This window comes from Zeus faber, assembly GCF_960531495.2.
Source record: "Zeus faber genome assembly, chromosome: 2".
NCBI classification, from domain to species: Eukaryota; Metazoa; Chordata; class Actinopteri; order Zeiformes; family Zeidae; genus Zeus; species Zeus faber.
Genome location: NC_137189.1, coordinates 7,101,288 through 7,128,809, shown reverse-complemented (window position 1 = coordinate 7,128,809; position 27,522 = coordinate 7,101,288). Strand labels below are relative to the sequence as shown.

The window sequence follows — 27,522 nt, the reverse complement described above, 5'->3', positions numbered from 1 at the left end:
GTGTGTGTGTGTGTGTGGGTGTGTGTGTCTCCTGTGCGCAGCTGCAGGTTTTTTTTTAATTGAACCTAAGGGTGACATGATGCTCTCGGCAGAAACACTCCCTACCTCTGCACTGACACACACAATAGATGCAGTTGCACCTCCCACACACTGGTCGATTGTCAAGTGTGGGTGCGTGCGTGGTGTCTCAGCGTTGAAGTTAGGGAGGAGGGCTCCGGGTGAACAGAGGAGAGGGGAAGTGGAAGATGAAGACTTAGTGTCATTGCAAGATTTGATTTAGTAATGGAACTGTGTGCCACATTCCGTGTTTATCGCCCCCGTGTGTGTGTGTGTGTGTGTGTGTGTGTGGCAGGTTTGTGAGTGGCAGCAGGGACGGTACAGCGCGGATCTGGCAGTTGCAGCCTCAGGGCTGGAAGAGCATTCTGCTGGACATGCAGACCAAGTTACCTGGGTATGTGAAGACTGAACTCATAGATTCTTGTCGCTTTTTGTCTGTTTATTTTTTCCCTTTAAAACCAGAAGGCTGCTGTTATTAGGCTTGGGCCGATATTCGATAATATTGAATATCATGATTTTTCGGAGAATCCCAAAATAAGTAAAATCCCTCTCTTTTTTTTTTATCCTACGTATCCTGCATATTTCCTCTCTTGCGCTTGCTTGGTGCTTGTCATTGTTTGCGTGGTGAATGGGAGGTCCTTGCTGGATGCACGTTGCATGAACACCCATTTGTGGCGATCCATTCTCCACAATGCACATAAATGTTCACCGTTTCTCCAAAGAAAACAAATACAGAGTGTTTTTTATTGTGGATGTATGTATTGTAATTGAATGAAATCAAAAAAGCACCATGTGTAATGGGAACACTTTCTCCATCACCCACCGTCAACAACTACGATAATATTGTGTATCATATATATACTGTATTTGGGCGGGGCTGCATCATGCATAAAATTTTGGATATGGCCCAAACCTTGCTGTTATTAGACCCTAACCCAGACAGGATGTAAAAATTGAAATATAATTTACCTTGTTGCGGAGAGGAAGGAGGAGGAGGTCTCTTTATACATAGTCATTTTCTATGTATGTAAACATTTCATATTTCCAGGATCCTTAAGTAGCCTTAAAATGCCTTCAATTTAATTGAACCAATATTAGTTATTAAATGGTCTCAAATTTGAAATGGGGGTTTTTAATTTCAAACACAAATGTTTTTTGTCTTGATTTATTCATCCATATATTTATTTTTGAAATGAGCCAAGTTCTGCTATCAGAGTCAATGTTTGTGATGTTATAAAACCTACCGCTACCCAACCTAATATTTCAGACTTGCCTGCCACACTTAATCGACGAAAGTACTTGTATTTATCTGTCTGAAGTTCAGGTTGATAACATTTGTTTTGTATGAAGTCCTTGAAAATGGAAAAAAATGCTCTTAAAATGTACTTATGTTGAAAGTCCTTGAAATTTGTTTTGTCATGCCTGAATGAGCCCTGGAGTATAGATACTTACCTGCAATACTTGAGCAAATAAGAGACACCCTGATTTTACAAACTGTACCTTTGATAGTGATGATTGAGTAAAGAATTATCTTCTGCTGTGAATGAACTATAAATAATAAGAATCATACTATAAATAATCAAATAATATATCTGTAATAAAACAATGTGTGCGGTGCCAGTTATGAACTGTCAACGTAAAGATTACTGAAGATCAATCGAATGAGCAAGATGGGTGCACAATGCGACACATTAATATCGTCATACACTTTGATAGCGAGTTCAATGGAAGTAAATGAGCCGAACATATCGTTTTCTGAAATTCATTCTCCACGTTGGGTCCATATTCGGTCGGACCTGCGATTTGTTTTCCTTTTTTTTAAATTATTATTATTTTTTTTAAGTGCAGGAAGCGCTGTGCAAAAGGGAAACATGCGACAGGTGGACAACAAATTTAAGTGGGTTTAGGAAGGGGACAAGTGGTTTATACGGAAAATTGAGGGAAAACGTGAACAAACAAATAAACAAACAGGATGGATGAAAGAAAAGCAAAAACTGGACCGTAATTAAAGAAGGAGGAAGACATCTTTACTTTTGTTTTATTATTCCCTTATTCCATTTTTTTTCTTTGTAAACCCTATTCTGTATATTTCTTGAACTTGCCTATTTAGTCTATTATATTTATTTTGTTTATATATATTATTATTATTATTGTTATCATATTTTGATAACTTAACATACATATTCTTTCTTTCTGTACTGTGTCCCTGCATCACATTCCTCAGAATTTCTCCTCAAATACAGTTTTATCTTATCTTATCTTGTCTTCATATGTTTGACTTTTCAACAGAAAGTACAACCCTCCTCCGCTGGAAGACAAGGTCACAAAGCTGAAGGTTACCATGGTGGCGTGGGATCGCCATGACAGCACGGTGATCACGGCAGCCAACAACCTAACACTGAAGGTTTGGAACTCCACCACGGGAAACCTGGTCCACGTTCTCATGGTATGCAGGAAATTAATTAACATTTGAAACTTCTTTAATTTGGTCATGATTAGGATTATTATTATTATTATTATTATTATGATAAGTGTTTAATGCGGAATATCTCCAGGTTTGACCAGGAATGCTCGGTCAGTTTTGAAGATTCTTATTTTGCCTTATTTTGTTGCTTTTAGGCCTAAATGTGAATTGTTTTGCATATACACCGATCAGCCACGACATTAATTCCAATGGCACCTATTAAGGGATAGGATATATTATGCATAGTCAGAACATAAGTCAGTTCTTGAAGTTGATGTGTCTGAAGCAGGAAAAATGGGCAAGCGTAAGGATCTGAACGACTTTGACAAGGGCCAAATTGTGATGGCTAGACATCACAGCATCTCCAAAACTGCAGGTCTTGTGGGGTGTTCACGGTATACAGTGGTTAGCACCTACCAAAACTGGTCCAAGGGAGGACAACCAGTGAACCGGCGACAGGGTAATAGGCGCCCAAGGCTCATTGATGTGCAAATAGAAGTCTAGCCCGTGTGGTCCAATCCCACAGAAGAGCTACTGTAGCACAAATTACTGGAAAAGTTAATGCTGCTATGATAGAAAACACACAGTGCATCACAGCTTGCTGTGTATGGGGCTGTGTAGCCGCAGACCGGTGTGAGTGCCCATGCTAACCCCTATCCCCCGCCCAAAGCACCAACAATTGGCAGGTGAGCATCAGAACTGGACCATGGAGCAATGAAAAGCGGTGGCCTGGTCTGATGAATCACATTTTCTTCAACATCATGTGGATGGAGTTACACAATATTAGTAGTTATTAGTGGTAGTATTTATGTTATGGCTGATCAGTGTAAAGTTGTGGTGCTGGCTCCAATTTTTGGACCTAGAAACAGGGTCATGGGTCAAAAACGTTTGTGAAGGGTCTTCAAGTTGGAGCTCAGTTGGAGCTTGTTACACCAACAGTGGCCTATCATAACCGTTGTCTCATGTCCAGGGTCATGAAGATGAGGTGTTTGTGCTGGAGCCACACCCCTTTGATCCCAGAATCCTCTTCTCAGCTGGGCACGATGGGAACTGCATCGTTTGGGACCTGGCGAGAGGCGTCAAGATCCGCTCTTATTTCAACATGGTGAGACTCTTGATTCAGACTCTCCATGTCTCTCTTATTTCTTCCTTCCGTCATATTTTCCATCGCCGCACTTCTCTATCTCACTTTGCTCCTGGCGTTCGTTCTCTGTCATTGTGTTTAACTTTTGTGTGGTTCTGGGCATGAGTGTGCAGCCCTGGCTGGCTGTTGTTTTACTTCCTGATATTGTCTCCATGGTAACCAAGGACAGCATTAACTACAGTCTCAGAACAAGTGAGTCAGAACCGCGGCAGTCTAGCCAGTTCAAAATGACACCCAATCACAGTCTCTTTACACAGCAAGAGGCCCCGATTTCAAGGTGGCATAGACGCTGTCGTTCTTTATGTCAATCAGACTTTTTTTCTGTAAGGTTTCGTTTCGGTTGTGAATTTGGGCAAGCTGAGGGGATTGGCAAGGTGATGGGCATGTAAACACAGAATCCATACGCAAGTAGTTATCACCTGATGCCACTTATTTGAGACTGTTGCCATCAATTTTGTAAATTCGTAAGAGTGCACAATTTTATGTTTCAATCCAAATTTAGGTAAAATGTAAATAAATAAAATGGAAATTAGGTAAGTTTCCATCAGTTGCATTCAGGCAAAATTACTGTCTATCCAGGTTTTTAAATTCCTATGTTCAATGGATAATAATAATAATAATAATAATAATAATTATTATTATTATTCTATTATAAGCTTATACTATAAAGTGGCATAAAATGAACAAAAACATACATTTAATTGTTAATTGCAATTGTATGACAATTCAATCGCGAATTGAATTGAACTGATATGCTCACAGATGCTGAAAACGTACCATCTTACAAACCGTGTCTGGAATCCCTATGGCTGAATGTGCTGTCATTTAACCTCTTGATAGATTGTCTATTTTCCTTTCCGTAGGGTACCAAACAATCTGTTAGAAATGGTGGTTGTTTTTTTCAATTACATTTACTCACCTTGGAAATCATAAATCAATCACAAAACAGAAATAGGCTTCAAAATTTTACATTTATATTAAGGAAGTCTTTTGCGCAGAGTAACTTTTACATATACATATTATCATATCATATTAGTGTCATTACCAGGATAAAGCTTAAAACATAAATGCAGCATTATCAAATTATATACAGGTACTCCTCACTTAATGACCAAGTTCCATTCCTACGACCAGTTCGTTAAGCAAATTGGTCGGTAAGCGAGGACCGGCCCCCTTACCTTAACGACACTGAGACTGAGAACGGCGATGAGATGAGATGGATACAGTGTATATAGTATATATAGTTTAAATATTATATATAGTGTATATATAGTATATATTCAAGATTCAAGAGGTTTATTTGTGTATATAGTGTATATAGTATATAGTATATATATACTATAGTGTATACAGTGTCTATATAGAATATAAAGGGTGATGCGCGATAAGATGCTTGATGCTGAGACGCTGCGGTATTGTACGCAGTGTACAATACAGACTGGTCGGAGAGCTAGTTGTAAGTCCGAACGGTCGTTAAACAGGTAGGTCATTAAGCGAGGAGTACCTGTATTGTGATAAATATTGATATTGATAAAATGTGAAAATGTATTGTGAACATACTTTTTGCCATATGGCCCAGCCCTACCTTGAAGAATTTAATTTGCTTTTCTGGTGTGAAATGACATCATCACACAAGGTAGCGAGCATGTCCCTTGACTTCGACAGCAGGCAAATAGGATCTCTTCCATCACATACTTCTAGATTTTGCAGATCTTTTTCTAACAAGATTTGCTTATAAACTATTACGCAAGTAATATGATTGTAACCCTCCTATTTATAAACAAGCTGTTGGTGCGCACCTCTCCGCACAGGGAAAACCCAGGATCGATAGCAGACTAAAACTGATATTTATGGCTGTTTCTTTGTCGTAAATATCTTTCTGTGTGCCAAATCAAAGTAGTTATTCTTGCAATAATTCTTTCATCAAACTTGTCAGTGTTATAACCCTCTAGGATCTGTTGTAGTTGACAACTAATTGTCGTAAAAATATTGTTTCCATTAATAGTGTAACTGATTAATAGTGTAATAAACCAGGTCTACCTATTGTAGAAGAGCCACCTATTGACATGACACATTGGAACCCATTGGTTTAGATTTGCCTCAACCCAACTGATGGAAACGCAATTCACATCCTAATTATTGTGACATTTCTATCATTGTTTGGAAATTCCCTTGACATTTGAATAGAAACATAATGATTGTGGAATCTTAACGATTATGCGATTAGGCAATTATGTAATAATTATGCCCCAATCGCGGAAAGCCGCGCCCCTTTCCTCCAAATAAAACAACTAAAAACACAAATAAAACAACTAAAAACAGTGTTTCTTTTACACTTTGCCTTGAACTTCCTGGTGACAGCTCTATACTTCAAGACTGCGGATTCTTGAAAGAGTTAAAAAGTGCCTTTAACTGCCGTATAGACAATATGTTGGGGTATGAAATGACGCTAAAGGGCTGTCACCCTCCTCTCTCGCTCTGTTCAGATCGAGGGACAAGGCCACGGCGCTGTGTTTGACTGCAAGTGTAGTCCAGACGGGCAGCACTTTGCAGCCACCGACTCCCATGGACACCTCCTCATCTTTGGCTTTGGTTCCAGCAGCAAGTATGATAGGGTAAAAGCAGATATTATTATTATTGTTGTTGTTGTTGTTGTTGTTATTATTTTATTATTATTATTATTGTTATTATTATTATTATTATTACTATATGCACAGATATAACCACCAACAGTGGTGTCAATATTGAGATTAAAAATTGTGTCAATACATTAAGAAATATTGTTCCAGTCGCAATGAAAATAACATGTAAATAAAAAAAACATTATGATATGCTTAATGCATAGCTCCTTTTCCAGTTATATAGAACATAAGTATGTAGTTATAATTGAAGAATAAAAACAATATTGTGGAAGAAAATTGAGTACATAGTATAAATACATTGATTAAGACACAATATAAAATGCTTCTTCCTTTCGGTTCATCTCCCCCTCCTTCAGATAGCAGACCAGATGTTCTTCCACACGGACTATCGCCCGTTGATCCGTGACGCCAACAACTACGTGCTGGACGAGCAGACCCAGCAGGCGCCGCACCTTATGCCCCCTCCCTTCTTGGTGGATGTTGACGGGAATCCCCACCCGACCAGATACCAGCGGTTGGTGCCTGGCAGGGAGAGCTGCAGGGCGGAACAGCTCATCCCGCAGATGGGCGTCACCTCCTCAGGTACAGAGGTCACAAGCCGAGAGCCTGGTGTCAGTGTGGCTTGGTTTCGGGTTGGTCTAGACTGCAGAATGAAGCAAAGATAAAGCAGCACATGGTTTCTGCTTGTGCCGGAAAAGTGGGGAGAAAAAGCCCAAAGAAAACCGTTTGGTCTCTGGCTCTTATTCAGTTTCATGGGAAGTTTGAGCATTTTAAATTGTTCTGCGTACAGCCAACAGGTGGCCAAATACCACACTGGAGAGGGTGAGCCTTTCTTCCTGTAAGGTTTCACTTTCTGACTCTGACCCCCGAACAGTAAATTTGTTAGTGGTAATCAGACCAGCTCTTCATGAATTAACTTTGCCGATGGAAATCCATATGACAACATAGTTTTCTATTTGGCGTTAAGAAATCTGAATAGTCTTTGAATACTCTTCATAGTACTAAGTGTTTTCCAGGTCAGGGGTTTAAACCTTGTCTAATAGTCAAGTCGCGTTTATTTAAAAACAACAAAGAATAAACAAATAAAATAGAAGACTTAACAGACAATAAAGACATGGCAGACATCAGGGTAAAAAACACAGAAACACAAGCATTAAACAAAAACAAAGCAAAGTATGAAAATAAAGCACGGCAACACAATTTAAAAGTTGATTAATCTCTGTTAAAAGCCAGAGAGTAAAAGTGTGTTTTCACTTCGTGATTTAAAGGCATCATTAGAGGGGGCGGATCTGATGTGGAGTGGTAGACTGTTTCCCTGCTTTGGGGCAGCAACAGAAAAAGCACACACCCTACAGCCTTAGCCGAGCCCGCGGGAACATTAAAAGGCTCAGAGGACCTCAGTGATCGAGGGCCTTGTTTATTATGACGGACCGGACCACAGCGCACAGAATGGTCACGGACGGGGGGAGGGGGAGTGACTGAGAGTCTCCCCGTTATGCACGGGGCCTCTTTTTGTTTCATTCAATAAGTAAACGGAGGAAAATAAATACATCTACAATGAAAACACTGTTTTTATTTGCTTTTTTTGGTGAAATGGGGGCATGGAGCTGAGATCGCTCTCTGATCGTGCAGCAGAGCGGAGATCGCTCTTCAAAAAAAGTTTTTTTTTTCACTTTTGATTGCGACTTGCGAAGAGGGGGCGGGGGGGGGGCAGCAATAGTATCATGGTGGCTGTGCCCCCCCCCTCCTTTTTTTTTGCATGTCTTATGTTAGCTCAAAGTGGTCAGATATAGCACCGAAGGAGTCGGGGCCGAGAAGAATGATATAAGTTTTGCCTTCATTTAGCTTCAGAAAATGTATAGACATAGTCAACATTTGATGTCTTCAAGGCAATCTAATAAGGGCTTCGGGAAGCTCTTGTTTCTCGATTTTAGAGGGAGGTAAAGCCGGGTATCATCAGCATAGCAATGGAAGGAGAGTCCATGCTTTTTGATGATGGAACCCAGGGGAAAGTGGACCCTTGGGTATCCCACAGGTGAAGGGGGCTCAGGATGATGAAGAACTTCCTCGGCTCACTACAAAGGTTCTGTTTTCCAAATGAGAAATTAATTGTAAGCCCCCCTTGGTAGTCTTAAGGCCTGGCTAAGGATCCCCCCTCCAAATAAAAAGGTTGTACACACTTTGTCCTCCTGTAATAGACGATTATGTGGTTTAATAATATTTGATTTAATAATAATAATAAAAAATAATAATGAAAATAAAAACCCTGCAATTCCTCTAAGGACCCCTAGGTCATTGACCCCAGTTTGGGACCCCCTGCTCTAGGTGGAACCACTGTCAGTAATCCTTGTCCGTCTCCATGCTGCTGTCTCCACCAGGTCTGAACCAGGTGGTCAGTGAGCAGGCCGTGGACGGCCCCAGTCCGCTGGACACCATGATCCAGAGGCTCCAGCAGGAACAGGACCAGAGATTGGGCACCAATGACCCTGCTGCAGTGAATGTCAGGGCAACCAGAGGTATCTACACACTTGTCACACACCTTGATTAGCATTGTTTTTCATTCAGATGAAAGTATCATTGTAGGCAGATATATTCCTCCATAATGTATTTTCTGGAGGTGATCATTGGCAATGAATAAGATACAAACTTCACAGACTAGTAGACAACTTCATTTTCTGGTTCAGAACTGCAACCATTACGATAAAATGAACCTCACTGAAGTATAAAATGCTCACTCAAATATTCTATGTCGCTATGAAATTTGTCTCCCATTCGTTGTTGATGCAGAAAGATTACAGAAAATTTGCAGCTGTAACATCATAGGTCAGGTGCAGGACAAATTAATATGTCTTGTTTTCTGAACTTGAACTTGACTATAGTTAACCCTAAGTTAACTGTCCACTGTCAACCACTTTAACCTTTACTTAAACATCTGGGTGTGTGTATTCACCCATGCCTGAAAGGTGATTTCCTGCTCAGCCATTGCTGCAGGGGTGGAGTGCAGGAAGAATGCCGTGCAGGTTAGGTCCTCCTGGCGTGCTCAACCTTTGCATGTTTGAGGCTCAGGCTGTGTGCTGCACGGATCCTGCAGGTTGCAGCCGTGGGCTTTAACCACAGTGGGCAGGTTTGAGACAAAATTCAGCACCTGATCGACAAGCACTAGACATTTTTAAGCCTAAAGGTTTACTAGTTAACATGCAAAAAGCACAACGGAGGGAGAGACAGAGACCATAACAAAAATGTTGTTCAGCCCACAACACACAGCGACTCAGGGTCAATGCGTGTTCAATGCAGTCATTTTTGTATTAAAATGTTGGAGCTAATCATTTTAAGGTCACAGAGGGAAGGTGCACAAACATTAAGCATTAAGCTGTTGATTACAAGTTTTTAATAAAAGCTTTGATGATTAAACTATTAATTTTACAATCAACCAAAGTGTGAAAAGGCACAAGAAACAAGTAGTTAGGGATGAAGTGGAATCGCCAATTCTGAATATCAGAATAATTCAAGCTCTTATAAGCTGCCACTGATAAGGCTGTGACAATATGAATCTTTTCTAACCGCGGTGAAAATATAACAACTAAAAATAGTGTGCTTTTAGTTGTTTTATTTGGAGGAAAGGGTTTTTTTTTTTACATTTGTTAAATTAACAAATGTAAACATAAGTATGTGGTCATCACATTACTGTCATCAACAACCACGACAAAAAGCAGTAAACAAGGAACTCCCTCTTAAATGCCCCTCCTTCCTCTCCCTTTAGAGAACATTCCCCTGAGAGCTACTCAGGCGGGGCACCACTGAAGGCCAACCCTTGTAGTCGGGCCTTCTAGCTCTTTTACCCTGACTGAACCACTTGGCATCAAACTCCTCCAAGCCCGTTCCCTAAAGACTTATTCTAATCAGGTCCTCCACTGTGTACACAGGGACCCTCTGACATCAGATTTAATCCTCTTCTGTGCTGGGAATCCCCTTCCACATACTGCAGAGAGCACGTGCAGGATGAGCATCATGTGCACAAGATGTAGGATGTTCGACCAGGAATTGATTTAAAATTCATTAATTTATGAACTAAACCCATTTGTCCTTAATTGCTTTTCATATACTTTCCACATGTTACGTGTTTACATTACATTTACATTTACCAGACGCTTTTATCCAAAGCGACTTACAATTGTTCAAACACCGATGGACGCAGCCATCAGGAGCAATTAGGGGCTAAGTGTCTTGCTCAAGGACACTACAGCATGCTAGCAGGAGGAGCCTGGGAACAAACCAGCAACCTTTAGATGACTAGACGACCAGCTCTACCTCCTGAGCTACCATCCCCTAACAAATAACTGACAGTTTGTATGAACCGGACGTTATTTATTAGTGACATTTTTTTACGATACGCCTCCTTTTATCTCATTGGCTGAGCAACAATAATGTGACATTGACGAGCGCCGCCGCTGTTTGGCTCAAGTCGCACGGGAGAGGAAAGCGGTGCCGCGGCATACGGAGGATTTCAAGCGCCACTAAACATTACCTCTAAAATGAACTCAAAACTTAATTTCGACTTTAAAGTCGGAATTCCGACTTTATTTTTGAAACACGGGGATTTTTTTATTTGCCTGGTCTCAATACACTTCTGTACACATGATATACGATGATGATAAAAATAAATACGGCCAGCATATCCGCAAATAACACTAGTGCTTCTAGTTATAAAATGTAGTAGCACTGTTTCCGCAGTCTGGAGCAAATATTCGCATTGAAGAGCCGACAAAATTCTGAGTCGGGTACAGCCCTAGAAATAACTAATAATAATGGGACGCACACAAAATAAATCCCTCCATATGTTTAATGGACCGTCCCTCCTCCTCCGAGCCGTGCGCTGCACTGAAGTGACGAGCGGAGCAACTGGAAAGTTTTGTTTCTCCAGAAGCCCTTGAACAGGATGGAAGACAGTGATGATGATAACTAAACAATCATTATTGTGTTTGTGTTTCATATCACAGACCATATGTACTCCTGTAATTTTCACTAGCAAAAAATATATATATTTTATTATTTTGGAGGATGACGGTAATGAACTCAACCCCGCGGTGATGTCATGTGCCGTATTGCCTTTATGCGGTCATCGTTACAGCCCGCGCCACTGGTGAGGTTGTCTTTACTGCTGCATTGAACATCAAGGAAAATTTTTATTAAATTATTTGAGCATTAGTGAATTGACCAACAATACATCAAAATAGACATGTCATAATGAAAAAAAAAAGTTATATTCTATTTTATTATGATTTATATTCTGAAGACATAAGCATACAATTGCATGGATTAATTAAGCATTGCGATTTTAGAATTAATTCGAGGGCCAGATTTTACAATATATCATAAACATGAAGATGGCCGGATTAAATTGCACTTTATTTGAACAGTTACTAAAAGATTGCTACTTTCTACATCCTGATGTACAGTATATTACATGTTTTTGACACAAAGTGTACACCGCGTTCCAAATTATTATGCAAATGATATTTTTCTGATTTTCCAAAATAGTCGATGCGAATGACAGCATAATTTCATCATTTGTTGAATTTGTTGAATTTGCAGCATTAGGAGATCCTATTTACTGAAATCAAAAGCTATTTCAATCGAAAACATCTTAACAGGCCAAGTTACATGTTAACATAGGACCCTTTCTTTGATATCACCTTCACAATTCTTGCATCCATTGAACTTGTGGGTTTTCGGAGAGTTGTGCTTGAATTTCTTTGCAGGATGTCAGAAAAGCCTCCCAGAGCTGCTGTTTTGATACCAACTGCCTCCCACCCTCATAGATCTTTTGCTTGAGGATGCTCCAAAGGTTCTCAATAGGGTTGAGGTCAGGGGAGGATGGGGGCCACACCATGAGTTTCTCTCCTTTTATGCCCAAAGCAGCCAATGACACAGAGGTATTCTTTGCAGCATGAGATGGTGCATTGTTTTGCATGAAGATGATTTTGCTACGGAAGGCACGGTTCTTCTTTTTGTACCGTGGAAGAAAGTGGTCGGTCAGAAACTCTATATACTTTGCCGAGGTCATTTTCACACCTTCAGGGACCCTAAAGGGGCCTACCAGCTCTCTCCCCATGATTCTGGCCCAAAACCTGACTCCGCCACCTCCTTGCTGAGGTGGCAGCCTTGTTGGGACATGGTGGCCATCCACCAACCATCCACTACTCCATCCATCTGGACCATCCAGGGTGGCACGGCACTCATCAGTAAACAAGACTGTTTGAAAATGAGTCTTCATGTATTTCTGGGCCCACTGCAACCGTTTCTGCTTGTGAGCATTGCTTAGGGGTGGCCCAATAGTAGGTTAATGCACAGCTGCAAGCCTCTGGAGGGTCCTACACCTTGAGGTTCGCGGGACTCCAGAGGCACCAGCAGCTTTAAAAACCTGTTTGCTGCTTTGTCATGAAGGAATGAATGCATTTTAGCAGCTGCTCTCTTAATCCCATGAATTTGTCTGGCAGAAACCTTCCTCATTATGCCTTTATCTGCACCAAACTGTCTGTGCTCTGAATCAGCCACAAATCTCTTCGCAGTACGATGATCTCGCTTAAGTTTTCGTGAATTATCGAATGTTTTCATACTTTGTCCAAGGCCTTGCACTATTTGACACTTTTCGGCAGCAGAGAGATCCTTTTTCTTTCCCATATTGCTTGAAACCTGTGGCCTGCTTAATAATGTGGAACGTCCTTCTTAAGTAGTTTTCCTTTATTTGGGCTCACCCGGCAAACTAATTATCACAGGTGTCTGAGATTGGTTTCAGTGATCCAAAGAGCCCTGAGACACAATACCATCCATGAGTTTAATTGAAAAACAAAAAAATTCTATTCTTCTATCTATTCCATTTTATTTCAATTTATTTTTATTGTATTTTATTCTATATATTTTTATCTTATTCTATAAGTATTCCACGTACTGTATTACGTTTTAGGAGTCAGCTACTCGGTCTATGAAAGGAATTTTCTACTTTATTATTTTATTTTTTATTTTTTCCTAGGACATATTGTGTGCTATCACCGGGTGCGTTGCATTACATTTCACTGCATATATGTATGAAAGTATGTATATGTATGTGACAAATAAAAAATCTTGAATCTTGAATCTTAAATCCAATTTGCATAATAATTTGGAATGTGGTGTAGTTAAACAAGACGAGAACAGGCACACGACCTGGGGTACTAACAACAATTTCCCTGTTAATCTTGAAGGCTCCCGTTTAACACAATTTCAATCCAAGCATTCTGTCTCCCCCACCCTTATGCTCACCGCTGACCCACCCCCCCCCCCCCCCCCCCACTCCCAGGGTCGGTGGGCTCCCCGACGGAGGTGCACTCCCCCCCCAATGTGGGCCTGCGGCGCAGCGGCCAGATCGAGGGGGTCCGGCAGATGCACAGCAATGCACCGCGCAGCCAGATGGCCACCGAGAGAGACCTGGTGGCCTGGAGCCGCAGGGTGCTGGTTCCTGAGCTGGAGGATGCCACCGTCAGGTAGAAGCTGCACACACACACGGATCAGCATATGCATGGAGTCTAGGGCTGTACCCAACTCAGAATTTTGTCAGTGGAATTGATTCGGCTGTTCAATGCGAATTTTCAACTATTCGGGGGGTGTCAGGGCCGGTTCTTCATATAGGCAAGATAGGAGGCCGTCTCGGGCACCATCCCCAGGGGGGACACAGAGAGGGAGCATTTGGAGTGCATTTTGCGCACCCATGTCCTTCTCCAACGGCACAGAGAACAACGGCTGCAGCGATGGGTTTACCCGTGATCGGCGCCAGAACAGTGTTTTTATTTTAGATGTAGGTTATTTTATTTTACGTCTGCTTATGGAACGAAACAAGTGCGTATGGAACGAATCAGTGCGTAATAGGGACACTTTCACCGTGACTCTCCCTGTCCCCACACTGTCTTTAGTTGTTTTATTCTGAGGAACAGGGCATGGCGATCAGGGAGCACGGAGAGCCGTGTTCGATTCACACATGAAAATATATTAATGATTCCTCTTATTTATAATTTCCCAATGTTGTCCCTGTGCATTTTGTATGCTTCTATCTGTTTTATCCTGTTATTGTAATGCACACTGACTGAAAATATGACTGCTCTACTTGAAGAATCTCAGTCGACTGACGGGTCTCCGGCTGATGATTAAACCTGTTGACTTTCAGGCCCTAACAGAGTCAGACTCTGAACACAGAATATGATTTACCTGACGTGTTTGTTTGGTTATTTGTGTTTGGGTGTAGACGACAGGTGACCTGGCGAGAAGCTAAAGGGGAGGAGGAGATCAACATTTATCGCTCTGAGAGGAGGAGACGCACCATCCACTCTTTACCCAAGGAGAGCAGAGTAAATAAACTGATAAACGCGCGCACACAAATCATACTGCTGTTTTTCAACAATTTAGAAAGAGTCGATATTTGATAGAGATATCAAATATCACTTAAGCCTAAATTGCAATTTCCTGCTCTGATGTTGGAATACCGTAATATGAATAAATGAAAAATAAAATGGGAATTCGTTTGAAGCTCACCCTCCACGTCACTCTGCGGTGCCAGGTTCAGCCGACTTCCGAGTGTGTGGTTGACGAAAGTAGGCGGAGCCAGGGTAACCACGGTTACCACACCCGAGCCGCCATGGAGGAAACGAGCCGACAGAGCGCCGATGTCGCCGAGGACGACGACAGCGCCTCCGAGTTGGATACGGTAACTGCGAAAACGCTCGACCCCTGTTACCTTGTTTTATTCTTCCTTTCAGGGTCATTTCTTTGTTTTGGCAAATCTTTCAGCGTCGTCGTTGCAGTGTTGTTTGTTACGGACGGGAAACCACTGCTTCAGATGACTGATTCGTCCTCTACTCGTGGAAAGTCTCCCCGAATATCCCCACTTAATATACTCAATACTAAACACAGAATTACTTTTAATTTCCTGATCACAGGGGATGGAGGAGCTAAGCGGGACCTTTTTTAAAAGCAACGGTTTAAATATTTCCAAATGGTAATATTGAATTACAATACTCGCAAATTAGCCACACCACCGCAAGTTAGCCACACCAAAGGAATTGCAACATATCAAAAAAGTGTGGGTTTGAATTGTAATGTGTTCCTTTGGTGTTCCCAAGCAACTTAATAAGCGTAACCTTGAATATTGACGAACATTGATCAATGTTTGATACATATCAATCATTCATAATAAAAGCAACAAAATATGTTGTGCATATATTATATGTACAGGGCTCAACAGTGCGAGCGTTTCACCCGCATTTGAGACAAAAAAATAGATGCGGGCAAACAATAAAATTTATTTGGGAGCACGTGTGCGAATAAAAAGTATTTCAAGAATTTAGCCAAAGCTTTTTTTTCTTTCCTCTTGACAACTAGGGATGTACTGATCCGATATATCCCCTGAAACACCGCGGTGAAATGTGGTTGTTGCGCTTGTAGCCCCAGCTTTATATCCACGGCTCATCCACGATGTGTGGTAAAGCAGCAGCAATAGATGCGGACTTCTCTACAAAATCGACTATAACACTCTTTTCATGAAATTTGGTTTGTTATAAATGTAAGAACTTGAACGTGATACTGGTTACTTATTGGAATTAAATTGGGCTACTGAAGGCCGATCTAATCAGCTCTATTCCAAAATATTAGCCTTCTGAATATCCAGATATATATCTATTATATTGTTATAAAGCCGCCTGATTGCTTGTTATAAGGTTAATAATTTAATTTATTAAACAAGACTATTTGCTATTGCTATATCCTTTGTGTCTAAACTGATTCAGCAGACTTATTTTGGAATTTATAACTTAGAACTACTTTATTATAGAGTATACTGTTTATACAGTTTAAAGCACTTTAAAGTGTACATTTTACATAATTACATTTAGTCTCCTTGTATCCCTTTATTAAGATTATTATTATTATAATTAAGGTTATTTGATAGATTTTCATTGCACCCCTAAAATTCTTTATGCGCTCCAAAATGTTTAAAATGTAAGCCTTATGTAGGTACAGCTTGTGGATATGGAATATTTTATTCTTTTGATAATCACAGGGAATCTTACACAATATATCAATAAATTATATACACCGTTCAGCCACAACATTAAAACCACTGACAGGTGAAGTGAATAACATTGCTCATCTCGTTCCAATAACACCTGTCAAGGGGTGGGATATATTCGGCAGCAAGTGAGCAGTTAGTTCTTGAAGATAATGTGTGTGTGTGTGTCTGTCTGTCTGTCTGTCTGTCTGTCTGTCTGTCTGTCTGTCTTTGAGTGCCAAAGTGCCAAATTGTGATGGCTAGACGACTGGGTTATGGGCGCCCAAGGCTCATTGATGTGCGTGGGGAGCATAGTCTAGCCGACTGGTCTGATCCTACAGAAGAACTACTGTAGCACAAATTGGTGAAAAAGTTAATGCTGCTACGATAGAAAGGTGTCAGAACACACAGTGCATCACAGCTTGCTGTGTATGGGGCTGTGTAGCCGCAGACCGGTCAGAGTGCCCATGCTGACCCCTGTCCACTGCCCAAAGCACCAACAATGGGCACGTGAGCGTCAGAACTGGACCATGGAGCAATGGAAGAAGGTGGCCTGGTCTGATGAAACACGTTTTCTTCGACATCATGTGGATGGTCGGGGTTAGCGTCCGATGCGATGGAGCATCTGTGGCATGTGCTGGAACAACTTGCTCGATCCATGGAGTTAAAGGATCTGCTGCTAACGTCTTGGTGCCAGATACCACAGGACATCCTCAAAGGTCTGTTGAGTCTGTGCCTCGACAGACAGAGCTGTTTTGGGGCACGAGGGGGAGCTACACAATATTAGTGATTATTAGTGGTGGCTTTAATGTTGAGACCGATTGGTGTGTATATATAAATGGACCAGTCAAAGTTTAATACATTGAATAATATGCCAATGTCTCTAATTGTAAGGTAATGGTAACTATATGGTAATCCCCTTAAGGTTGAGAGACTGAAATGGGACTGACCTGTGTGTTCCTAGGGAGAGGCGGAGGTGCGGCAGATCAACGGACATTCCTCAGAGGAAGAGCAGAAGGAAGAGGAAGAGAAGGAGCCCTGGCCTGATGACCACAGCAGCTCCAGGTGGGAACTTTGAATTGCTTTGGGGGCTTGAATTTCCTCCTGAAAAATTGGAAGTACTGGAAGTACCTTGAAAATATCCCCTTTTGTGCTGAATATCCCCCAGGTTTTGTTATTAAAATCATAATGTAATAAAAATACAGAATCGCTTTTACAAAAAAGATTATTCCAGGTAAATGTAAATTTATTTCGCATGGTTGGAACTGACACTTGAGATTAATAATATACTGTATGTATATATATAGATATGAATAATAGACAAAGAGACTAAGATTATAATATATTTTATATAATAAATATCACATTAAAAATGTATTACATTTGATTAGCGTGTAGTTCTTGAAAATAAAATATTTGAAAGTCCTTGAATTTCATTTTGTAATGCCTGAATGAACCCTGAATACATCAAATAGCATGTTTACTAACATATATATACTTAACGTTGTACATGGTCTGGTTACAATAAAAAAAATAAGAAAAGTAAATCGAAAGAAGTAAATTGTTGAAATCAATGTCTTTTTAACATTAAATAGAAACTCAGTCACTCAGTAATGGGAATTACTGTGAATTTCCAGCGACTACTCCAGCGATTATTCCGACTGGACAGCGGACGCTGGGATCAACCTGGAGCCGCCCAAGAAGAGTGTTAAGGTGAAAAAGAAAAGCAGCAGCTCCGAGGAGGACGTGGAGAAGAAGAGGGACGGGAAGAAGGAGCGAAAGAAAGACAAGGCCGACAAGAACGAAGCGGTACCAAAGAAGACGAAGCCAAAGGAGAAGCGGAAGGTGGGTTTTGTGCTTTGAAAAATATTCACTGGGAAACAGCATTTGGGCAGATACGCTGCATCAAGTCCTAAAGTCATATTTCCACTTTGATTGGTGTGATGGAGTCAAATCAACTTCAGGGGTTAAGGGTTAACAAACTGATAATTCGATTTTTTTTTTTTTGTTTTATTAAATGTGTGAAGAAGGCGTTCTTCGAATCCAACTTGTTGCCTGTGTGTGTGTCCCAGCGGGCAGAGTTACAGGAGGCCGGGTTGACGCTGGAGGAGTGGCTTCCCTCCGCCTGGATCACAGACACGGTTCCACGGAGATGTCCCTACATCCCGCAGATGGGAGACGAGGTATGCAACCGCCTAACATCTCACAAATAAATTGAGATATTTTGGAGCGTTGCTACAAGTGTCGGCAACCCACAGTTTTTCCACAGATTAGTGGCAAAACAGTGGTTCTCGACCGGTCGTTAAGTCACGACCGCAAATATGATTTGGCTTTTGAGCCATTATAATTTATTTCCCAAAAATAATATTGGTGCACCGCTTTAATGTGGGAAGCTTGAGTGTCGCAAATGACAATCTGATCAGATTTGATTTTTATTCAATTTTATTTGACTGAACAATGGCTGTCCGAGGTTGTGACCCCTGAGAGGTTTGTGATGTGAGGTCATGACAGCCAAGTGCTGCAGTTAGAAACAGTGTTTCAAAATTCAAGTTCAGCATCAGAAATTCAGTACACTACTACAATTTTTGGAGGCGAGGATGTGAATGCATGAACTGCGGTCCACTCAAAATGGACCTGCAGCCCAGTTCTGGATCGGGACCCGAGGCAGGTAGGACGAAGTAGGTCGATCATAAAGCTTTTGTAGATCAAGGCCTTTCCTATTTTATTGTTAATGAATGTTCATAAACCTTTTCATTAGTTGTTGAATTATGGAAACCCACAAGTTTCAATGCATTGAGGGACTTACCTAACTTAAAACTGCCTTGTCTGTGAAAGTGTAAGAGAGTGATGCTGAGAATGTCCTTATTAAGCACAGTCCTTTTTTGTTTTGTTCAATAATGAAATTCTGTGAAATCAAATACTTACTTTTGTAAAAAGATAAAAATAAATAAAAAAATGAGATCAGGGCTATTTTACAGATTTTTTTTATGAACTAACCCCATTTATCCTTCGTTACTTTTCATCTGCTTTTCGCATGTTAACAAAAACTGATTGTATGAACCGGACGTTATCTGTAGTGAAACTCTTGACGAGCGCTGCTGCTGTTTGGCTCAAGACGCACGGGAGAGGAAAGCAGCATCATACAGCGTGCTCCAGCAGCGTGCTCCAAACGATAATGTCTAGTGAAGGTGTGGTTGTCTAGTAAAGGTGTGGTTTCAGAGCACCAGAGGGCGGATATTTCAATCGGTAGCCTGGGCATGGCACAGAAATCTGCATTGTGATTCTGTCCCAAGATACCGATCATATGGGAACCGGTGCTATAGTGGTACCGAGTGCCCAACCCAACGGGATGTTTAAAACATCTCGCACACAATCATATACATTTTTCTATGTATACCGGTTCTGAATATTTGAAACGATTTCAATACTCATTTTCTGTACTATCGATATGCTAGTACCAGCTGCACTTCCTTGCTCTCTCTTCTCTCTGACGGCGAGTCACACACTGCTGCAGCGTCCACATAGCCCCTCCTCCTCTGTGGAGTGGAGTTTTTGTTTTTTTTGTTCTCCTGCAGACATGCATTCCTGTGGCGGTTTTACTGTGTTTTAATTTTAGATACGTTTATTTTTGTGTGTTTCCTTACTTGCATGAAACAAAAATTTGAAACACGACACATTTCCTTTTAGTTTCGATTCAATAAGGGGACGGAGCAGCAGGGGGATCCACAGCGGAGTGATCGTCCATTCACGCTTAAAAAAACCCCCAAAAAACACTGCACATAAATAGGGCACCATGAACATCAAGGGGCAGGTGCTCGGGCGCCCTCAGCCCCCTCTCTGCACGCGCCTGCCTCTGCCGATGTTTTTGTTCAAGCATTTTATTTGTAAATATTAAATCCTGCACTTCTGGAACAGGGAGACTTTCTATTTCCTGACCAAAATTTAATATGACTCCGTTTATTATTATTTATTTATTTTTATCGTTTATAATTATTTATTTTTCATTCATAAGGTTTTTTTTATCACCTGTGGACATTTATTTAGTTGATACATTCTTTATTTAAAATAAGTGCACTGCAGAGACAATGCAGACAATAATAAAATAGTGTTAAAAACATTTTCATTCAAGTTCAGCAATTTTGTATCCGATTTATTATTATTAAATTGTTGTATTTTATCGGATGCAAATAAACAAAATGATATTGGCATTATATATCGCCATCAGCCACCTTGCTCTCTAAATATCGTCATGGGCATTGAATAATAGTAAACAATGAGATTAAGATTAAATTATATTTTAATTAATAAAGATCACATTGAAAATGTATTATATTTGTTTTGCGTGAATTCCTTGAAAATGCAAAAAATTGTACTTAAAAGAATACTTGAAAGTGCTTGGATTTCATTTTGGAATGTCGGAATGAACACCGACAATAACTTAAACAATAAAACAACAAAAAATTAAAGAAGTCATCAAGAAGTCATCGGACCATGTTTTGTGAATACCATTTCGTTTTGTCTGGTGCAATATTTGACCCGGCTGTGTATGTGTGTTGTGCAGGTGTACTACTTCAGACAGGGACACGAGGCGTATGTGGAGATGGCTAAAAAGAAGAAGATCTACAGCATAAATCCCAAAAAGCAGCCCTGGCACAAGATGGAGCTACGGGTAAGAAGCCGCCTGCGGCTAAACAGAGGAGTTCTGCGGAAACAGGTTAAAGCATAATCATCAGTGGAACCGAGGGATGAACATAATTACAGGACCTCTGCGTGTTTGTGGGCTGGGGATAACTGATGGGAGATATTTGGAGGTGCAATATTTTTAGGGGTATGTCTCATTTAGAAAGATTCTGCGTTTGAAGACTTGACACGTAACCAATTATAAAAAATAAAAAAAAAAGTAGACACATCATATTCCCAACAGATACCAGTGTTTCAGTTATATTTCATCACCACTTCTTTCTTTTATTCTTCCAGCCTGCTTTTTACACACTGTGTAATCAGTTGCTTTTGCCGCTGTTGTCACTTCTGCTGGTATTTCTTTCCTTATTGGAGCCATTTGTCGTGAGTTGTGCTCTGGTTTCCATTTCACGAGGACTTCAATCTGCGTCCCAGACTCCAAATTTCCTTCCATCATTTGTCCGTGGTTCGGTTCCATCCTTGCTGCTCTTCCAAAACCCTGTCTCGGGGTCAAGATATACATCAGTTCAATGCATTTTTCAACCCAGGCCTTATTATAATGTAGTTTCCCATCATTCACACATTCTTTATGATTTGTTTCTGTGTTATTTAGGAGCAGGAGCTGATGAAGATAGTCGGCATCAAATACGAAGTGGGCCTGCCCACGCTTTGCTGTCTCAAGCTCTCTTTCCTGGACCCTGATACCGGCAAGCTGACTGGAGGATCCTTCTCCATGAAGTAGGTTACACGAGACGTTCACACAGTTCAGCTTTCCCCTGCTTTGGGTGGAAGGAGGGGCCAAAAGATTACCTCTTTCAAGATGCCTTTTTTTTTTTTTTTCACCATGTCCAGCTAAGCTGAATCAGCATTGCTCCCTCTTGTGCTTGGTTGCAATATGACACTGAGCCCTAAAAGTATTGCCTGGTTTAAAAAAAAAAAAAGAAAACGCCACAGCAATTTCTAACAATGACTGGTCACTATTATTTTGCAATAATATGTGTTTGATTTTCCCTTGTCGTAGGTACCACGACATGCCTGATGTGATTGATTTCCTGGTACTTCGGCAGCAGTTTGATAACGCCAGAAGCAGGCAGTGGAGTATAGGTGAGCTTCCCTTTGCTGTTTGCAAAACTCGACTAATCGTGTTTGTCTAGCGAGAGAAACTTTAAACTGTTTGCTAATTATACACAACATAAACGCTCTGCTTACCTAGGAATTCAGATGCATTACTGTGGATTCAATTGTGTATTCAACATTTAAGAGATAATGCACGGGGGTTATTTTGTGACAATGACCTGTTAGCCGTACATTATTCCACCCGTGATAGGCGTCATTGGCGATCGACTCCATCGATCACGATTGACATTGATGACAGACGTTTTTTTTTGTTTGTTTGTTTGTTTGTTTTTTAAGCCGACAGAAAAATCTGAGAATTGAAACTGTGTAAGTGCAGTTTACCGTGTTCTGAAATTGGAGAGCGGGGGAGAGGGGGTGGAGGGTCTCAGAGCTGTCCAGTAACCACCGGTAATCAGGTCTCACTTCCCCTCTACAGTCCCGTACAGAGTGCGGCTTTTAGGGGCAGGTGCTTAAGAAAAAAGAAAAGGCACAAACCCAACTGCGGTTCAAGGCATTTCGCCGCTCTGGTCAAACGGAGCAGCACAGCGAAGCCGCTGTGCACATATCGCAGGTGTGCCAAGGTTTGAGGTTCATGAGGAATTCCTTATGAATACTTCTTACTCAGACAATCCACTACCTTGACACCCATTCACTTAAAATTAAAAAAAAATAAAGTGCGCCTAATAAGAAGGGCACCGTGGGGTCCATGGGGCATGTGCTAGGACAACCCCCCCCCTGCTGGTACCTGCCGCTCTATATGCAAATCTTGTGATTATAATATAGCAATATATAATGTAATCTCATAGAGAAAGATTTTGATTTATTTTGTTTCCTTAGTTTCTCACTTTTATGGAAAATGAAAAACATAAACTAACTCAGAGAACTGAGCTGGAGACATCGGTGTGCGCCGGCTCCCGTGCCTGTATTTTTTTATTTTAGATCTATTTATTTTTGTTTGTTTCCTACATGTATGAAACCAAATTTTTAATCACAACTGAGTTAAGGGACTGTCCAAGTCCTTACTCCATACTGTTCCAAAGAAAAACCCGCTGCTCCCTAGCAATTGGAATTTTGCACGATCGCCCAAGCCTAACAACACACTGTATTTTTCCTTCAAAGGCCAATAAAGATGTTATTGCCCGATGTACCTGATAACTTGGTAGATCCTGATGTGTATGTGTGTGTGTGTGTGTGTGTGTGTGTGTGTGTGTGTGTGTGTGTGTGTGTGTGTGTGTGTGTGTGTGTGTGTGTGTGTGTGTGTGTGTGTGTGTGTGTGTGTGTGTGTGTGTGTTTAGGGGACAGGTTCAGGACAGTGATTGATGACGCCTGGTGGTTTGGGACCATCGAGAGCCAGGAACCCTTCCAGACCCAGTATCCCGACAGCCTGTTCCAGTGCTACAATGTCTGGTACGTTCTCAGCCTGGTGCCATCAACACTGAAAGTCGCCGACAACAGAATGTTTCTCAATGTGTGAAAATATGAATAACCCGAATCCAGGCCTTTTTAAGCAGGCAAAAAATGTAAAATCATTAAAATGCGTAAATGGCTGTAAAATAAACACATCCATAAGAATAAGGATAACAATATTATGCGTCTACAATATATCAAGTTTTTTATGTTTGTGTATGATGTTGCAAGGATGTACACACATTTTGGGAATGAAACCCTGGCAGACTTCACAAATTCACTTCACATCCACAATGTTATTTGATTTGAGAAAATAGCCGTTGAGAAACAACGACAGCATTCCATGTTCATAATCTTAAGGAGGTGGCCAAATAGGCTTGTATGTATAAGATAAGATAAAGATACTTTATTAATCCCCAGAGGGAAATATACAAAATGCCAAATTATTGTGTATTATTGCAAGCGTGCGCATTAAAAGTACTAAAGGCCAAAAAAACGAGTCTTTGTCAGTCCCCTCCCTGCACGCCTTGTGCTGATTTCAACCAGGAGATGTTTTCCGAGCCACCATTACCGGAAATTTTTGTATTATGACCAGGTTTCATGTTTCATCAGAGAACAGTCATGTATTTGAATATATAGCTAAAGAACCAAGTTCTAGTGTTCAGTACCTCTTTAATAAGAGACACTATAATGAGAATATATATATATATATATATATATATATAAATATCTGTTTATCTATTTATTTATTTATTTTAGATTTTTATATTGATTATTTTCCTTAAACAAAGTTTATCCTTATTTTCTACTTTCTAGCTGTGATCTTGTTGGATGAATAGTATGGGTTCAAATTCAGACATCATGTTTCCTTGGAAGTTTTGGAACATCCAAAAAAAACAGTCTTGCCCAAAATATGTTATTTTTAGTGACTTTCTCCACACTGTCACTGCTCGGAGGGATGCATATGATATCTTTTTCCCTTCGTGAAAATGAAGGCAAACTTTTGATAATTTTGCAAGTTTTAACATTTAACATTGGTTATAATAAATACAGGATTGGATCGGGAGCAATTCAAATGACGCCGTTCATGTCAAATGCATTGACCAATCCGTTGCGGAAATTCTCTGTGTCACGTGGCTTTTAAACCTTCGCATTTTGGCATGTTTTGCTCAATGCTTTTTAGATAATTACCCTGTTAAAATTTCAAATTCACGTACATATTGTTCTACTCTTTTTAAAATAGATTTCTTTAGTTAATGGCTTGCAACCATGCCATGGGTTGGTGAGTGCATAATTAGTTAGAACTCAGCAGTTTATGTGAATTCACATTTGGTGTCAATTTCCGTGAATACATACAGTGTAATACTGTGAATGCATAAGTGAAATACCTGGACATCATTTCCCTTAAATGTACCAATTATGATATCGTTAAATCAGTGACACCCACCAGATTGAAATTGGAATCCATGATAACAAACTCTGCTCTTGCTGCCATTAATGTGTGTGGACCTTACGATGACGGATCTCCTGAAGGGGTCTTGTTGCCAGTCAGTTTCGAAAAATGCTTAATCAATACCAAATTGAATATTATTTTGTACATTCTTGGTGAATTTATACGTAGCGCTGGAGCCACTGTAAGTCACACCAGATAAAAACCTTTTGCGAAATCCTCTGATGTATCTGTGGATGTGTTTCTTAACCAGCTGGGACAATGGAGACACAGAGAAGATGAGTCCCTGGGACATGGAGACCATTCCCAATGACGGTGAGACACACACATACACACAAACCAACACACACACACACACACGCACACGCGCGCACACACACACACACACACAAAGCGAATCACCTTATATTTTAAGATTATTCTTAAATCTTAAATATTGTGGTAATTGCTTGGAGGAGTTCAGGACCAGTATACTATTTATCTATTTTGTTATAGGGGACCAATTGTGTTCCCTTTCAACAAATTAATATAGGTCTCTGAGGTCCCAAAACATGTTTTTGAATTTTCCTGCTGAAAATACCACTCAGAGTATGCATTAAAGCCATTCCAACATGCCTCTTAACCGTCCTGTTCCATGATTCTGTGTTTCTGTGGGGTGGCGCCACCCGCCTGAGGCCCCTCGTTCTGTGAGCCGATGGGGTTTGAGCTTTACATCCAGGGTCCATTGTATTAAGCCTGTAAACTTTCACTGATTTCACCTTATCAGTCCACCAAAATTGGTTTCTGTACAAATTAGAGGCGAGAAATAAGAAATCCATTTCCTGAATATTCACTCATATTACATCTACAAGGCCTCATTTAAAAGTTTGTCCTGACTTTCGTAAGCCAAGGGCACTGCTGCACTGCCGGTTGCACCGCACGGGACACTGCACCTTGACACCGCATGGTGAGTTTTTGTTTAGTTCAGGAAGCATCTCAATAACATCTCAATAAAAACACACTTTTGAATTTGGTTTTGTTTGGAGAAACACACAGCGGATTGCACCCTGCAGCATACAGTCCAACTGCCACATACTTTTTTTGGGGCATTTTTCAGGCTAAAAGTGTCTGGAAAACGACAGCCGCTTGTTAAAACCAAGACGTCTCAGACATCTTGGGGTTCAAGTTTGATCCATATCAGTTCACATTCAGAGAAGGAATTAGTGCAGTAGGAAGTAGCCAAACGTGCGTGCATTGCCGACACGCCATGGTTCTAAAACTTCCAATCGGGTGGTGGAGCGGGATGAATTTGTGGAGTACGACGCTTTGTGACATCGTCATCCAATTCCTTATATATGTGCAGGTTGGGCTCGAAAACCCACATTTGCATCGCGGGAGCTGTGTAGTGTAGACTCCATCGCTCTGTATTGGTTGCAAACTGTGCGTGTGTAGATGTCTGTGTATTGTCTTACCTGCCTGATGTGGGCAGGGCTGTTCCATTGATATTTTATCTCTTCTGTTCTTTTTGTAAAAAGGCATTCTATTCACATCTAACCCCGTGTTAGATACGGCATTGTGTCCCTCCTTACTTTGCGGGATTCGAGGAAGTCGTAACATACAAACCGTGGGAGTCCACGATGTGTTTCATGTACTCGGAATGTATCGGAAAACTAGGACCCTGGAAATTATAAAGAATCACAGAAAGACGTCAACCCTTTTTGTGATTCGAAGAAGTCATAAGATACAAACTGTAGGAGTCCATAATGCGTTTTATGGAATTGTAACCCATCAGAAAACTTGGACACCGAAAACTATAAATAATCTACAGAAAGTCGTCACTGCATCATTATGTCACTCCATTGTTGTTGCCCGACACGGCACCAAGTGATCACCTGTCCGTCACTGAAGAGTGCAGCTCTATTTCCACAGACAACATCGTGAGTTATAACAATGACAACTTCTGGTTTACATGTAAACATAGACAGTTGTTTTAAAGACAGGAGGGTGGCGCTGTGTAGACCGTATTGTAGTTGCTACATGAGACGAGCAACCAGGAGACGACAGACCAGGGGGAGCCCATGCAGCATTCAACGTGAACTCTGAAAATCAAGCTGCATTTCAGAGAACCAGGGAAACTCTAATCCATACCAAACATGGCTAAACTGGACCCTGTGTAGGGGTGCCTGCAGCTATATTTATTATTATTTTTATTATTATTATTAGTTTTAATCCCCCTTGCACCCCCCTCCACCCACACCCTCTGTAGCATCCTTCCCAGACGAGTTGGGAACGAGCGTCCCCCTGACAGAGGAGGAGCAGAAGGAGCTGCTCTACGTTCCGATGGAAGGGGAATGGGGCTCCCGCACGCGCTCAGAGGAGTGTGAGCGTGCCCTCAAAGCCATTGACCAGCTCTGCACGCTGGGTAAGTCACCATTTGCCATGCAATAATGTTGTTCTTTTCACATTCATCGCTGCAGCGTGCACTGTGATGTCATCCGCCCCCGTCACTCA

General features: G+C 41.0%; 1 protein-coding gene across 1 annotated transcript in view; it reads left to right on the top strand.

The window, feature by feature from the left end:
* The window catches only part of phip (PHIP subunit of CUL4-Ring ligase complex), a gene marked incomplete at its 5' end in the record, with an annotated part of 61,771 nt that overhangs the window by 19,503 nt on the left and 14,746 nt on the right, over window positions 1–27,522 (top strand). Inside the window, 18 exons of the mRNA XM_079996918.1 lie at window positions 353–451; window positions 2,347–2,503; window positions 3,492–3,626; window positions 6,152–6,280; window positions 6,664–6,889; window positions 8,686–8,823; window positions 13,644–13,827; window positions 14,583–14,685; window positions 14,895–15,041; window positions 17,344–17,444; window positions 18,017–18,224; window positions 18,452–18,562; window positions 20,941–21,048; window positions 21,673–21,797; window positions 22,081–22,163; window positions 23,471–23,582; window positions 25,286–25,347; window positions 27,278–27,433. Coding sequence (XP_079853044.1) covers window positions 353–451; window positions 2,347–2,503; window positions 3,492–3,626; window positions 6,152–6,280; window positions 6,664–6,889; window positions 8,686–8,823; window positions 13,644–13,827; window positions 14,583–14,685; window positions 14,895–15,041; window positions 17,344–17,444; window positions 18,017–18,224; window positions 18,452–18,562; window positions 20,941–21,048; window positions 21,673–21,797; window positions 22,081–22,163; window positions 23,471–23,582; window positions 25,286–25,347; window positions 27,278–27,433 — 2,384 coding nt within the window. The remainder of the gene's footprint in view (window positions 1–352; window positions 452–2,346; window positions 2,504–3,491; window positions 3,627–6,151; window positions 6,281–6,663; window positions 6,890–8,685; window positions 8,824–13,643; window positions 13,828–14,582; window positions 14,686–14,894; window positions 15,042–17,343; window positions 17,445–18,016; window positions 18,225–18,451; window positions 18,563–20,940; window positions 21,049–21,672; window positions 21,798–22,080; window positions 22,164–23,470; window positions 23,583–25,285; window positions 25,348–27,277; window positions 27,434–27,522) is intronic.